The 14,730-nt window shown below is 60.4% G+C and overlaps 1 protein-coding gene across 1 annotated transcript; it reads right to left on the bottom strand.

Moving 5' to 3' along the window:
* Positions 1-564: 564 nt before the first annotated feature.
* On the bottom strand, positions 565-12,885 carry KCNK3 (potassium two pore domain channel subfamily K member 3). Its single transcript, XM_082758458.1, has 2 exons — positions 12,507-12,885; positions 565-1,580 (listed from the first exon to the last, which is right to left on the bottom strand). Exons 1-2 carry the CDS (start codon positions 12,787-12,789, stop codon positions 622-624), a joined length of 1,242 nt encoding a protein of 413 aa, XP_082614584.1. The 5' UTR covers positions 12,790-12,885; the 3' UTR covers positions 565-621.
* Positions 12,886-14,730: the final 1,845 nt, after the last annotated feature.

Here is a 14,730-nt window from a genome sequence, read left to right as displayed (position 1 = left end):
CCTCATTGTCCCCCAAAAAACCACTTTGCCCCAAGTGATGCCTCCATCCCCGGAGCCGCAATGAAGATCGGGGTCAGGGGGGGCACCCTACAACCCCAGCCCGGGCACCCCCACCCCTGGTGGCGTTTTGGGACCCCCGGTGCCCACCCCCAGCGCCCTGCTCACACCCGGAGAGGGTGCCAGGGGGTACCAGGGGGTACCTGGGGGTGCCAGGGGGGGTCTTGGGGTGCCAGGGGGGGGTTTTGGGGGCTCCCCGGACAGGGATATGTGCTCCCCCCCTCTTCTCCCACCCCCCTCCCCAATTTTTTTCCCCTTTTTTTTCCCCGCCGCTTTCCACCGGGTCCCAGCGCCCTCTCCGCCTCTTCAAGTTTCACAGTTTGAGGAGTGCCGTTTTGCAACGTAAAAATAAAAATAACCCTTAATTTAAGTTAAAAATAAAATAATCCAGCCCCCCCACAACCCCCCCCAACCACCACCACCTCCACCGTCACCCTCCTGACCCCGCAGCCGCCCCGCGTCCTTTGGGGGGGGACCCCAAAGGGGGATGGGGGATTCGGAAAGGGGGGGGTCCTTGGCCACGGGGACAAGAAGAGGGGTGCGTGGAGGGGGTTTGGGGGGGGGCTACACGGAGCTGCGGCGTTTCACCAGCCCCTGGAAGGCCGAGAGGCTGTGGAGGCCGGTGGAGACGGAGCTGATGGCCGAGCGCCGCGCGCCGCAGAAGCAGCGCTTGGAAGGGGTCTGGGGGCAACGGCCCGGCGAGGAACGGCTCTGCTGCTCCACGCAAGTGTCCGAGGTGGACAAGTCCCGGGGGATGATCATGGGGATGGAGTACTGCAGCTTCTCCCGGCTCTTGTACCACAGGCACGAGCACATGGACTGGAAGTGGAGCACCTCGGCGTAGACATTGCGCAGCCCTCCTCCTCCTCCTCCTCCTCCTCCTCCTCCTCCTCCTCCTCCTAACCCCATGCCCACCGTGGATGCCGCTGGGGCACCCAAGGGGCTCGTTTCGGCTCCCTGCCTTCCTCCTCCTCCTCCTCCTCCTCCACCACCACCTCCTTGGCCGGCCCGGCTGAGCAGGGCCCGGTGCTCGGCGTCCCTCTTCTCATCCTCGGCGTTCATGGTCATGAAGCGCAGCACCACCAGGTTGAGGAAGGCGCCGATGACCGTCAGCCCCGTCAGGATGTAGACGAAGCTGAAGGCCACGTACTGGGGCTGGTTCTGCAGCGCCTCGTCCTTCTGCAGGGCCACGTAGTCCCCGAAGCCGATGGTGGTGAGGGTGATGAAGCAGTAGTAGTAGGCGTGGAAGAAGCTCCAGCGCTCGTAGTAGGAGAAGGCGGCCGCCCCGATGCACAGGGTGCTGATGCAGGAGAAGAAGCCGATGGCGACCATGTTGGCCATGGAGACCTCGGCCCGCCTCATGCCCAGGCACTTCTTGGCGCGGTGCAGGAGGTAGCGGACGAAGGTGTTGATGCGTTCGCCCAAGCTCTGGAACATCACCAGGGTGAGGGGGATGCCCAGCAGGGCGTAGATCATGCAGAAAACCTTCCCTCCGTCCGTGCTGGGGGCCGCGTGGCCGTACCCTGAGGGGGAGAAGGCGCCGAGAGGGGTTTGGGGTGGTCGCGGCGCCTTGCACGGCCCCCCCTTCTGTGGTCACCCCTATGGGTGTGGGGTCTTGGAGGGGGGCTCCTAAATGAAGGCCTGGTGTGGGGGGGTGGTGTTGGCACTAGGGTGTTGAGGGTGCCCTGTCCCAAGGTGCAGCTCCTGGGGGAGCCTGAGCCGCAAGGGTTGGGTGGGGATGGGAAGGAGAAGGGGGAAAAATGGGAGATTTTAGGGAATGGAGAGGGGAGGGCGGATGGGTGACCTCCGTCACCCCATCCCTGCTTCCCTGCATCCCTCCGTCCCCATGTCCCTGCATCTCTGCATCCCCCTGTCCTTTTATCCCTGCATCCCCATGTCCCTTTATCCCCGTGCCCCCATTTCCTTGTGTCTCTGCGTCCCCATGTCCCTGTATCTGTATCCCCATGTCCCCGCATCTCTGTCCCCATGTCCCTTTATCCCAGTATCCCCGTGTCCCTATATCCCTGTGTCCCATGTCCCTGCATCTCTGCATTCCCATGTCCCTTTGTCCCTGTGTCCCCATGTCCCTATATCCCTGTATCCCCATATCCCTTTATCCCTGTATCCCATGTCCCTATAACCCTGTATCCCCGTGTCCCTACATCCCTGTATCCCATGTCCCTTTATCCCTGTATACCATGTCCCTTTATCCCCGTGTCCCCATGTCCCTTTATCCCTGTATCCCATATCCCTATATCCCAGTATCCCCATGTCCCTACATCCCTGTATCCCATGTCCCTATAACCCTGTATCCCATGTCCCTTTATCCCAGTGTCCCCCTGTCCCTTTATCACAGTATCCCCACGTCCCTTTATCCGTGTCCCCATGTCCCTTTATCCCTGTATCCCATGTCCCTATAACCCTATGTCCCGTGTCCCTATAACCCTATGTCCCATGTCCCTACATCCCTGTGTCCCATGTCCCTTTATCCCAGTATCCCCATGTCCCTGAATCCCTGTACCCCATGTCCCTATATCCCTGTATCCCCATGTCCCTTTATCCCCGTGTCCCCATGTCCCTATATCCCTGTGTCCCTATAACCCTGTATCCCATGTCCCTATAACCCTATATCCCATGTCCCTATAACCCTATGTCCCATGTCCCTACATCCCTGTGTCCCATGTCTCTACATCCCTGTACCCCATGTCCCTTTATCCCCGTGTCCCCATGTCCCTTTATCCCTGCATCCTATGTCCCTTTATCCCTGTACCCCATGTCCCTTCATCCCTGTATGCCCATGTCCCTATCTCCCTGTATCCCATGTCCCTTTATCCCAGTGTCCCTGTGTCCCTTTATCCCAGTATCCCCAGGTCCCTTTATCCGTGTCCCCATGTCCCTTTATCCCTGTATCCCATGTCCATATAACCCTATGTCCCGTGTCCCTATAACCCTATGTCCCATGTCCCTACATCCCTGTGTCCCATGTCCCTATATCCCTGTATCCCATGTCCCTTTATCCCCGTGTCTCCATGTCCCTTTATCCCTGTATCCCCATGTCCCTTTATCCCCGTATCCCCATGTCCCTATATCCCCGTGTCCCTATAACCCTGTATCCCATGTCCCTATAACCCTATGTCCCATGTCCCTATGACCCTATGTCCCTATAACCCCATGTCCCATGTCCCTTTATCCCTCTGCCCCCAGGATCAGCCATCGGCCACCCGGGGGGCCCCCATCCCTCCCCATCCCCCCCCATCCCCAGGGGCAGCATCTGGCCGTGCCCTAATCTCCTGCCTGCGCAGGACGCACGCAGATGGGGCCGTGTGGGGAGGGAGGATTACGGCCCCGGAACGCAACCCGACAACGGCCAGCTGAGCCCGGGGGGTGTGGGGGGGCTGGGAGCTGCCACGAGGGCAGCCACCCCTCTCCTCCTCCTCCTCCTCCTCCTCCTCCTCCTCCTCCTTCTCCTTCTTCTCCTTTCCCTTTTTTATTCCCTTTCCTTTTCTTATTCCTCTTTCCCTTCCTCTTTCCCTCCCTTCCCTATTATTTTCCCTATTATTTTCCCTTTCCTTTTCCTTTTCCTTTTCCTTTTCCTTTTCCTTTTCCTTTTCCTTTTCCTTTTCCTTTTCCTTCTCCTTCTCCTTCTCCTCCTCCTTCTTCTCCTTCTCCTCCTCCTTTCCCTTCCCCTTTCCATTTCCCTTTTCCTTTTCCTTCTCCTCCTCCTCCTCCTCCTTTCCCTTTCTTATTTCCCTTTCCCTTCATCTTTCCCTCCCTTCCCTATTATTTTCCTTTTCCTTTTCCTTTTCCTTTTCCTTTTCCTTTTCCTTTTCCTTTTCCTTTTCCTTTTCCTTTTCCTTTTCCTTTTCCTTTCCCTTTCCCTTTCCCTTTCCCTTTCCCTTTCCCTTTCCCTTTCCCTTTCCCTTTTCCTCTTCATTTCCCTTTCCCTTTTCCTTCTCCCCCTCCTCCTTCTCCTCCTTTCCCTTTCTTATTCCCTTTCCTTTTCTTATTCCTCTTTCCCTTCCTCTTTCCCTTCCTTCCCCATTATTTTCCCATCCTTTCCCTTTCCCTTTCCCTTTCCCTTTCCCTTTCCCTTTCCCTTTCCCTTTCCCTTTCCCTTTCCCTTTCCCTTTCCTATTCCCCTTTCCCTTCCTCTTTCCCTCCCTTCCCTATTATTTTCCTTTTCCTTTTCCTTTTCCTTTTCCTTTTCCTTTTCCTTTTCCTTTTCCTTTTCCTTCTCCTTCTCCTTCTCCTTCTCCTTCTCCTTCTCCTTCTCCTTCTCCTTCTCCTTCTCCTTCTCCTCCTCCTCCTCCTCCTCCTCCTCCTTTCCCTTTCCCCTTCCCTTCCCCCTTCCCTTCCCCCCTTTTTTTCCCTTCCCCTTCCCCTTCCCCTTCCCCTTCCCCTTCCCCTTCCCCTTCCCCTTCCCCTTCCCCTTCCCCTTCCCCTTCCCCTCCCCATTCCACCGCCCCACTCCCCAGTTATTCCAAGCCTCCAGGGACCCATTCCCCATAAGAACAGGCCGTGTTCCCCTACAGGTGAAAAACATTTCGATATTATTAGGGCACGTGGAAAACATTAGGATATTCCCCTATACATGGAAAACATTTGGGTATTAAGGCACAAAATCGGGGACCCCCCCCCCGGGCACCTCTCCCCCGGGGACGCTGCTGGCACCATGGGCCATTTCTGAGCCAAAACTATTGGGGCCGGCTGGACTTGGGGACGGTTTTGGGGACCACAACGCTGGATTTGAGGCAAATTGACCCTACAAAAAGCTTTGCCCTTCCTGGGGCCCAGCCCTGCCCTCCGGGGACCCCCCCAGCCCTGGGGGTCTGCGGTCCCCTTTCCTCCTGCACCCTGGGGGTTTCAGGTCCCCTTTTTTCCTGTGGGGGAGAACTGGGGGACCCCAAATCCCACAGCTGCTCCTGGGGGACCCCAAATCCACCTTCTGCTCCTGGGGGACCCCAAATCCCTCGGCTGCTCCCGGGGATGGGGGCTGAGCGTGGTGCCCCCCCCCGGGGACACCGCGGAGGGGACATCCCGTGGCAGGATGGAGCTGGGGGCGCAGCTGCCGGGTGCCTCAATTTTGGCCCCAAAACAGCCCAAATCTCCCCATTTCTCACAGCCGTAGGGCCGAGGGTGGGGTTTTAGGGTCCGAGCCTCCAGCGGTGCCCTGCAGGGACCCTCACCGAGCACCCTGCTGCCGTGTGGGCTCCGGGGCCGTATTTAATATATTTAGCCCCATTTCCCAGAGCTATATTTAGGGTATTTAATATTTTTAGCCCCATTTCCCCCGAGCTATATTTAGCATATTCAGCCCCAATTCCCCAAGACTATATTTAGAATATTTAACCCCATTTCCCCAGGGCTATATTTAGGAAATTTAGCCCCATTTCCCAAGGACTGTATTTAGTATATTTAATATATTTACCCCCATTTCCCCAGGACTTATTTAGGAAATTTACCCCCATTTCCCCAGAGCTATATTTAGTATATTTAATATATTTAACCCCACTTCCTATATTTAGCATATTTAATATATTTAGTATATTTAGCCCCATTTCCCCGGGGCTATATTTAGGAAATTTACCCCAATTTCCCCAGGGCTATATTTAGTATATTTAATATTTTTAGCCCCATTTCCCCAGGCCTATATTTAGCATATTTAACCCCATATCCTGGGGCCATATATTTACTATATTCAGCCCCATTTCCCCAGGACTATATTTAACATATTTAACCCCATTTTCCCAGGACTTATTTAGTAAATTTAACCCCATTTCCCCAGGACTATATTTAGCATATTCAGCCCCATTTCCCCAGGGCTATATTCAGTATATTTAATATTTTTAGCCCCATTTCCCCAAGACTATATTTAGAATATTTAGCCCCATTTCCCCAGGACTATATTTAGTATATTTAATATATTTAGCCCCATTTTCCCAGGGCTATATTTAGGAAATTTACCCCAATTTTCCCAGGGCTATATTTAGCATATTTGCCCCCATTTCCCCAGGCCTATATTTAGTATATTTAGTCCCATTTCCCCAGGACTATATTTAATATATTTAACCCCATTTCCCCAGGGCTATATTTAGGAAATTTACCCCAATTTACCCCAATTCACCCCCCCATTTTCATCCTTTATGGGACCCTGCAGATGCTGCCTGCCCCCCTGCCCTATTGGGGACCCCTTCCCAGCGACCCCATTGCGGCAGGAGCCAAATCCTGCCCCTAAAAAAACCTTACCAAGGGGGCTCAGCACCTTTTCCCTGCTTCCACCCCCCCAAAAAAAAAAAAACATCCCCAGAGGGTGCCGAAACCCTGGCACGTCCCCAAGGCTCGCGGCTGCCTCGTGGCCTTTTTAGGGCCGCGGAGGAGCAGGTGTAGGGCTGGGACCTGGAGCACGGCCAGGGGATGAGCGGGCAGCGGGCCATGGGGCTGCAAAAAGGGGGGGGAACGGTGCGGGGATGGGGGGCTGCGGGGTGGGGGTGCCGGGGGTGAAGGGGACGAATTATGGGGCTGAAGGGGGTGAGGTATGGGGTTGGGGGATAGGGCTGCTGGGGGTAAGGGGTAGGGGGCTGTATAGGGTAAGGTATGGGGCTGTATAGGGTAAGGTATGGGGTTGTAGGGGGTAAGGTATGGGGTTGCAGGGAGTGAGGGTAATGGGGTTGCAGGGAGCAAAGTTATGGGGCTGCAGGGGGCAAGGTATGGGGCTGTATAGGGTAAGGTATGGGGCTGAAAGGGGCAAGGGATATGGGGCTGCAGGGAGCAAAGTTATGGGGCTGAAGGGTGCAAGGGGTATGGGGCTGCAGGGAGCAGGGTTTGGGGCTGTAGGGAAATAGGATATGGGGCTGCAGGGAGCAAAGTTATAGGGCTGCAGGGTGCAAGGTATAGGGCTGCAGGGAGTAGGGTATGGGGCTGCAGGGAGCAAGGGGTATGGGGCTGTAGGGGCTAAGGTACGGGGTTGCAGGGAGCAAAGTTATGGGGCTGGGGGCTAGGGCTGCTGGGGGCAAGGGGTATGGGGCTGCAGGGAAATAGGATATGGGGCTGCAGGGAGCAAAGTTATAGGGCTGCCAGGTGCAAGGTTTTGGGGCTGCAGGGGGCAAAGTTGTGGGGCTGAAGGGGGCAGGGGTATGGGGCTGCAGGGAGCAGGATATGGGGCTGCAGGGAACAAAATTATGGGGCTGCAGGGAGGAAGTTATGGGGTTGCAGGAACCGAGGTATGGGGCTGCAGGGGGCAAATTATAGGGCCCGGAGCAGCACCCCCCCCTCCAGCACCCCCCAGCACCGAGCCCCTCGCTCCGTGACCCCAATCCCAGTGTGTCCCCTCTGTGTGTGTGCACAGGGGGGGGTCACAACCCCCCAGGAGTGCTCGCAGCCCCCCCACGGGTCCCCGTCCCCCCCCCTGCAGCCCTTTGTGCCCCCCCCGTGCCGCGGGCCCGATGCTGTCATGGAAAATCCCCGCACCGGCCAAGGGCCGTGTTTGCGCTGACCCAAAACTGGCAATTTTTCACTCAATTCTGGGGCTCCGCCAGGCCTGTTCCCGGTTTCCAACCCCCCCCCCCCCAAGTTCTCCCGTTCTCCCCGCCATGGGGCTGGGTGCTGGTGGCCCCCCCAGAGGGAAGGGGTCTTGGGGGGGGGATAAAACCCATGCTCTAGAACCTGGCACCGTGCTCCAGGGCACCGTGCACTGGCACCCAGACTGTGCACCGGCACCCAGCTCTTTGCACGAGTGCACAGCACCCTGCACAAGCACCCAGCACCGTGCACAAGCACCCAGCACCATGCACCAGTGCCTAGGACCATGCACCAGTGCCTAGGACCATGCACCAGCACCATGCAGCAGCACCCAGCACCATGCACAAGCACCCAGAACTTTGCACAAGCATCCAGCACCATGCACAAGCACCCAGCACCGTGCACCAGTACATATCACCATGCACCAGCACCATGCAGAAGCACCCAGCACCCTGCACAACCCCCCAGAACCATGCACCAGCACCATGCACCAGCACCCATTACCGTGCACTGGTGCCCAAATTGTGCACCAGCACCATGCAGCAGTGCCCAGCACCGTGCACAAGCACCCGGCACTGTGCAGCAGTGCCTAGCACCGTGCACCTGCACACAGCACCATGCACAAGCACCATGCACCAGCACCAAACACTGTGCACCAGCACCGTGCACAAGCATCATGCAGCATCACCCAGCACTGTGCACAAGCACCCAGCACCATGCACCAGTGCATAGCACCATGCACCTGCACTGTGCACAAGCATCATGCACCAGCACCCAGCACTTTGCACAAGCACCCAGCACCATGCATCAATGCATAGCACCATGCATTTGCACCCAGCACCTTGCACCAGCACCCAGCACCGTGCACCAGTGCCCAGCACCGTGCACCAGCATCCAGCGCTCTGCACAAGCACAGAGCACCATGCACCAGTGCCTAGGACCATGCACCAGCACACAGCACCATGCACAAGCACTCAGCACTGTGCAGCAGCACCCAGCACCGTGCACAAGCAACCAGCACCATGCACCAATGCATAGCACCATGCACCAGCACCGTGCACAAGCACCATGCACCAGCACCCAGCACTTTGCACAAGCACCCAGCACCGTGCACCAGTGCATAGCACCATGCACCAGCACCCAGCACCGTGCACAAGCACCCAACACCATGCACCAGCACCCAGCGCTCTGCACAAGCACCCAGCACCGTGCACCAGTGCACAGCACCATGCATTTGCAGCCAGCACCGTGCACAAACATCATGCACCAGCACCCAGCGCTCTGCAGAAGCACAGAGCACCATGCACCAGTGCCCAGCACCGTGCACAAGCACCCAGCACCGTGCACCAGTGCCTAGGACCATGCACGAGCACCCAGCACCGTGCACCAGCACCGTGCACAAGCACCATGCAGCAGCACCCAGCGCTCTGCACAAGCACCCAGCACTTTGCACAAGCACCCAGCACCATGCACCAGCACCCAGCACCCAGCACCAGCACCCAGCATCCCCGCAGCCCCTCTGCTCTCCCCACCGGGAGCCCCCTGCCCCGTTGCAGCCTCTCGTCTCCCCCCTTCGCTAGCCCCACGCCGCCCCGGCCAGGCTTTCTCGCAGCCTGCCATAAATCCTGCACGCTGCGCTCGCTGCAGCCCGGGAGGCGGCTGATAAATGTTGAAACCAGCCCATAAATCACACGCGGGGCGCAGCGGGCTCCGGATCGGGTCCGGCTTCCCAGCACCAGACCCGGCAGCACCCAAATTGCGCTTGGCAATAGGAAAAAAAAAAGACCAAAAAATCAAGAAATTAGGCCGCGGGTTGTTTTTTTTTTTCGTTTTTTTTTGGTTTTTTGTTTTTTTTTTTTTTGTTTTTTTCTACCCGGTGCTGGGCACCTTTGGCCCGGCACGGGTTGTTTGTGGCTGCGCTGAGCCAGCCGCTTGCAGGGTTTAATGAGGCATCCGCAGGGAGAGGAGTTAATTGCTCTTCTCTCTCCAGGACGGGGACGAGCAGGAAAAGGACAGGGTGGGAGCAAAATGGGGCTCTGGGGGGGGGCTCCAGGATGGGGAAAACCCCCCAGGACAAAGCTCTGCCTCCTCCTGGTCAGCCCCAGCGCCAGGTTTTGGGTTTTGGCTGTGCGGGGTGCGAGCAGCTCCCCAAAAAGCCACCGCAACGGGGACGGGTGGTGGCGGTGGCGCACGTGCCCTCAGTAGGCTTCAGAGTGAACACCCCGGGGGGGGTTTTTGGGGTGTGGGGGGCAGCTCGCGGCCCTAAAATGGAGCAGCAGGGTCCTTCCCCGTTCACTCTGAAGCCCACCGAGGGGCCGAGCGGGGGCTGAAGCAGCGATGAAAATAGCAGCAGGGCACGGAGAGGGGGGGGGCGCACGGCAAGGCCCTGGCCCCCAGCAGCCAGCGAGGGGGGGGGGGGAAACGCAGCCGAGGACAGGCAGCGAGGCCAAGGGCTTCTGGGGGGGGCAGCAGGGGGGGTGTCCGGGACAACCCAGCCCTGCCACCGTGTCCCCGTGTCCCCCCCGAGGTGCTGCAAAAGGGGCTGCGGGGTCCCCCCCCCGGGGTGGTGCGCGCGTTCCCGTGTCCTCGTCCTTGTCCTCAGCCTCTTTTTGTGCCCCCCCCCCGAACAAGGGGAGGTCCCGGCACCGTCCCGCAGTTTGGGGCCATGGGGGGTTGGGGGGGGCCACCAGGAGACCCCCCCCCCCCACGGGGCAGAATTAGGGACGGAGGGGACACGGGGACACCGCTGTCACCGCAGCCTTGCCCCACGCCGAGCCGTCCCGTGCCATAAACAACCCCAAAGATATGGGGGGGGGGGGGGGGGACAGTGACAGATGGTGGCACCGTGGCCAGCCTCCGCCACCTGCCCCGGCCCAAATGGCCGCAGCGAGGTGGTTTTGGGAGCAGGGGACACGTTTTGGGGCCGGTGACAGCCCCCCCCGGCACGTGGCAGGGACACGGGGTACCCGTCCCCGTGCGCACCCGGCTGCCACCAGCGCTGTCCCCATGGGTGCCACCACGGGGGGCTCATCTCTCACGGACCCCCCCCCCCAGGGCAGCAGCACCCAACCCCGAGCACCCTTGGGTGCCCCCCCAGCTCCCTCCCCAAAACCAGAGCCCCCCCCCCACCGAGAGCGTCAGAAGGGACGGAGCCCAAGGGGAGCTCGGGGACAGGGGGACGCGTGCTGGGGACAGGGCTGCCAGGGACCTTCAGAGCCTGGAGTTTTGGCTTTTTTCCCAGGAGAAGGGAAAAAAAAAACCAAAAAACACTAAAAAAGCACAAAAAGCAAGGAAAACTTCAGAGCGGGGCCCAATTTTTCTTCCTTTTTTTTTTTTTTTTTGTTTTTTTTTTTTTGTTTTTTTTTTTTTAAAGCCTGCCCTGCGCCCCCGCGGGATCCGTCCCCGGCTTGGGGACAGGCACAAAGCCCCCCCCCGACCCCCTCCCGACCCCCCCACCCCTCTCACGTCAGACATAAGCCGCTTCCCCGAGCCGGCCCCAGCTGCTCCGCCGGCCCCCAGCCCATAATAACCCCCCCACATCAGCCCTGAAGCCCCCCAAGACCCCCCCCCAATCACAGACCCCCCCCATGGCACGCCGAGCTTTTAGGGGTCCGGAGATGGGGACGTTTTGGGGCTGGGGGTTTATAGGGGTCCTGTGCCCCCCCCCAGCCCCCTGTCCCCCTCCCCTAAAAGAGGGGGGAGCCTCCAGCAGCATTTCCAAGGGGATTTTGGGGTCCTGGCACCCTGCACCCCCCCGGGGGGGTCCTGAGCTGTGCCCACCCCCCCCCAGCAGCTCCCCCACATCCCTGTGTCCCCCCCCCCTCAGCAGGGAGGGAACCCTGTCCCCAGGAAACCTTCCTCCTCCTCCTCCTCCTCCTCATTGTGATGTGCCCCAGCAGGGACCCCCCCAACCCTGCCGGACCCCAAAACCCCCCCCCAGGACCTCCCTGCAGGGCCTGGAAGTGGGGTCCCTGCCCCAAGACACTCAGCCCCCCCCCCCCCCAAACAACCTGGGGATTTAAGAGGGGTGATTTAATGGGGGGGGAGGGTGATTCCGGGCAGGGGATCCCCAAAATTGGGGGGCTCTGGGCTGCGGGGGTGGGCAGGGGGTGCGGGGGGGGGGTGTTTTGGGGAGGGGGCTGTCTGGGGTCGGGTGGTTTGGGGAGGGGACCTTTGGGGTGGGCTTTTTGGGGAGGGTGCCCTTGGGGTGGGCTTTTTGGGGAGGGGACTTTTGGGGCCGGGCTTTTTGGGGAGGGGTCCGGTGGGGCCGGGCCTTTTGGGGAGGGGTCCTTTGGGGTGAACGTTTTGGAGAAGGGGCCTTGGGGGTCGGGCTTTTTGGGGAGGGGTCCGTTGGAGCTGGGCCTTTTGGGGAAGGGGACTTTTGGGGTGAGCGTTTTGGAGAGGGTGCCACTGGGGCCGGGCGTTTTGGAGAGGGGTCCTTTGGGGCCGGGCGTTTTTAGGGGGGGGCTTTTGGGGTCGGGCGTTTTGGGGGGGGAACTTTTGGGGTCGGGCGTTTTGGGGAGGGCTCCGGCGGGGTGGGCGTTTTGGGGAGGGGTCCTTTGGGGTGAGCGTTTTGGAGAGGGTGCCACTGGGGCCGTGCGTTTTGGAGAGGGGTCCTTTGGGGCCGGGCGTTTTGGAGAGGGGTCCTTTGGGGCCGGGCGTTTTGGAGAGGGGTCCTTTGGGGTCGGGCGTTTTGGGGAGGGCTCCGGCGGGGTCAGGCCTTTTTGGGGAGGGCTCCGGCGAGTCCGCACAGCTTCAGCAGCGAACCGGGCACCTCTCCCTAACACCCCAGGGCTGCGCGCAACGGGGGGACCCCCTCAGCATCTCCCTCATCCTCCGGGGGGGCGCACGGCGCAGCGGGGGGGGGGGGGGGGGACCCCTCCTCCTCCGGGGGCGCATCCGCAGGGGTCGGGGGGGGGCCACGCCGTTACCTATGGTGGTGATGACGGTGATGGCGAAGTAGAAGGAGCCGGCGAATTTCCACTGCACGCCGGCCTTGTGCGGCTTGAGCTTGAGCACGACCCACTCGAGCTCGCGGAAGCCGGCGGCGCTCAGGTTGTACTTGCTCCGCAGCTCCTGGCTGCGCGCCTCCAGCCTCCGGCGCTCCTCCGTCTCCCCCTCGGACTCGAGGGCGTCGAAAACGGCGGCCCCCACCAGCAGGTAGGTGAAGGTGCACATGATGAGCGCCAGCGTGCGCACATTCTGCCGCTTCATGGTGCGCAGCGGGCGGCGGAGGAGGCGGCGGAGGCGGAGAGGGGGGGAGGCGGCGGCGGCGGCGGCGGCGGCGGCGGGGCCGTCTGGGGCATGGCGGCGGCGGGGGGAGAGGTGGAGGAGCGGTGGGGTGCCGGCGGTGGTGGTACTGGTGGTGCTGGTGGTGCTGGTGGCGGCGGTGGAGGTGGTGGAGGTGGAGGAGGAGAGGGGAGGGGGCGGTGGAGGAGGGGGCGGGTGGGGGCGGAGCTGTCCTTCAGCACCAGCGCCCCCCCCCTCCCCGCACTGGGAATGGGGATTGGGAACTGGGGTTGGTGCTGGGAATGGGGGTGGTGGGAATGGTGCTGGGTACTGGGCGCTGGGCACTGGGAATGGCACCAGGCACTGGGAATGGCACCAGGACCAGGCACTGGGCACTGGGTATGGCACCAGTACTGCCACTGGGTACCAGGCACTGGGTACTGGGACCGGCACCAGGCACTGGGAATGGCACTGGCACCAGGAACCAGGCACTGGTGCCAAGCACCGTGCACTGGGAATGGCACTGGTACCAGCAATGGGCACTGGTTCCATCGCCAGTACCATCACCATCCACCAAGCACTGGGTACTGGGACTGGGCACCAGGCACTGGGAATGGCACTGGGACTGGGCACTGGGCACTGAGACTGTCACCAGTACTGCCACTGGGTACCAGGCACTGGGTACTGGGACTGGCACCAGGTACCTGGCACTGGACACTGGAAATGGAACCAGCACCGGGCACTGGGCACTGGGACTGTCACCAGTACTGTCACCAGGCACCAAGCACTGGGTGCTGGGAATGGCACTGGGAATGGCACTGGGCACTGGGAATGGCACTGGTACCAGGCCCTGGGTCCTGATACCATCACCAGTACCACCACCATGCACCAAGAACCGGGTACTGGGACTGGAACCGGGTACCAGGCACTGGGAATGGCACTGGGTACTGGGCACCAGGCACTGGGTACTGGGAATGGCACCGGGTACTGGGCACTGGGCACTGGGAATGGCACCAGCACTGGGCACCGGGTACTGGGAACGGCACCGACACTGGGCACTGGTCCCATAACCTTGCACCAAGCACTGGGGACTGGGAATGTCACTGGCACCAGCACCAGGCACTGGTACCATCACCAGTACCACCACCGTGCACCAAGCTTCGTGCACTGGGACTGGCACCAGCACCAGCACGGGGGCCCCAGCACCACGCAGCGGGCTGTACTGGTACCAGTGCTGGCACAGAGCTGGGAGCTGCCGTCCTGCTGAGCCTGGGGGCAGAACGGAGCCATCTCAGGCTGCCCACGTGGCCCCGGGACACGCTTTGTCACCTGTTGACACCCGAAACGAGGAGGAACAATTGCGCTTTGCACGTGTGCTGGCACCTCAAGCAAGCTGCCAGCGGGCAGTGACACGCGGCACGACGCCTCCCAGCACATGGAGGGGGCAAATCCTGCCCCCCCCCCAAAAAAAATAAATCCTGCCCCCCAAAAAATAAAAGATTGGAGGTATCCTGAAGGATCCCTTGGGGGCAGAGGGAGACCCTAAATGCCCAGAGCTCCTGGTGGCGCTGGGTTCATCTCTCCGGGCTCTGCGCATCCTTCTGCACCTCGGGCACCTCCTGGGAGAGGTGGCCCCGATCCTGGCTGGGGTGCTGGGGTGCTGTTGGGGTTCTGGGGTGCTTCTGGGGTGCTCCTGGGGTGTTGGGGTGCTCCTGGGGTGCTCCTGGGGTGCTCCTGCATCCCCGGCACCGGCTCTGCTTTGCGCCAGGCGGAGCGGCGAGGTGCGAGCAACCAGAGCACAACACAAGCTGTCGCTGGCAGCTGCTGCCTCGCCCACCAGCACGGCCCCGAAAAAAAGGCAGAGGAAACCTCTTTTGGGGAGAATCCGGCAAAATTGTTCCCCGCTGAACCCGGGACAGCAGCCCC

Source organism: Aythya marila (assembly GCF_965140915.1).
Source record: "Aythya marila genome assembly, chromosome: 3".
Classification (NCBI taxonomy): Eukaryota; Metazoa; Chordata; class Aves; order Anseriformes; family Anatidae; genus Aythya; species Aythya marila.
The sequence above is the reverse complement of the archived record's forward strand: the minus strand, read 5'-3'. Positions and strand labels throughout refer to the sequence as shown.

Excerpts from the sequence above, each read along its gene's own strand:
- KCNK3 (XM_082758458.1), bottom strand. The coding sequence starts at position 12,789 with ATGAAGCGGCAGAATGTGCGCACGCTGGCGCTCATCATGTGCACCTTC. Across the intron at positions 1,581-12,506 it reads CACCGTCATCACCACCATAG|GGTACGGCCACGCGGCCCCC; the intron begins GTAACGGCGTGG and ends TCTCCCCCTCAG.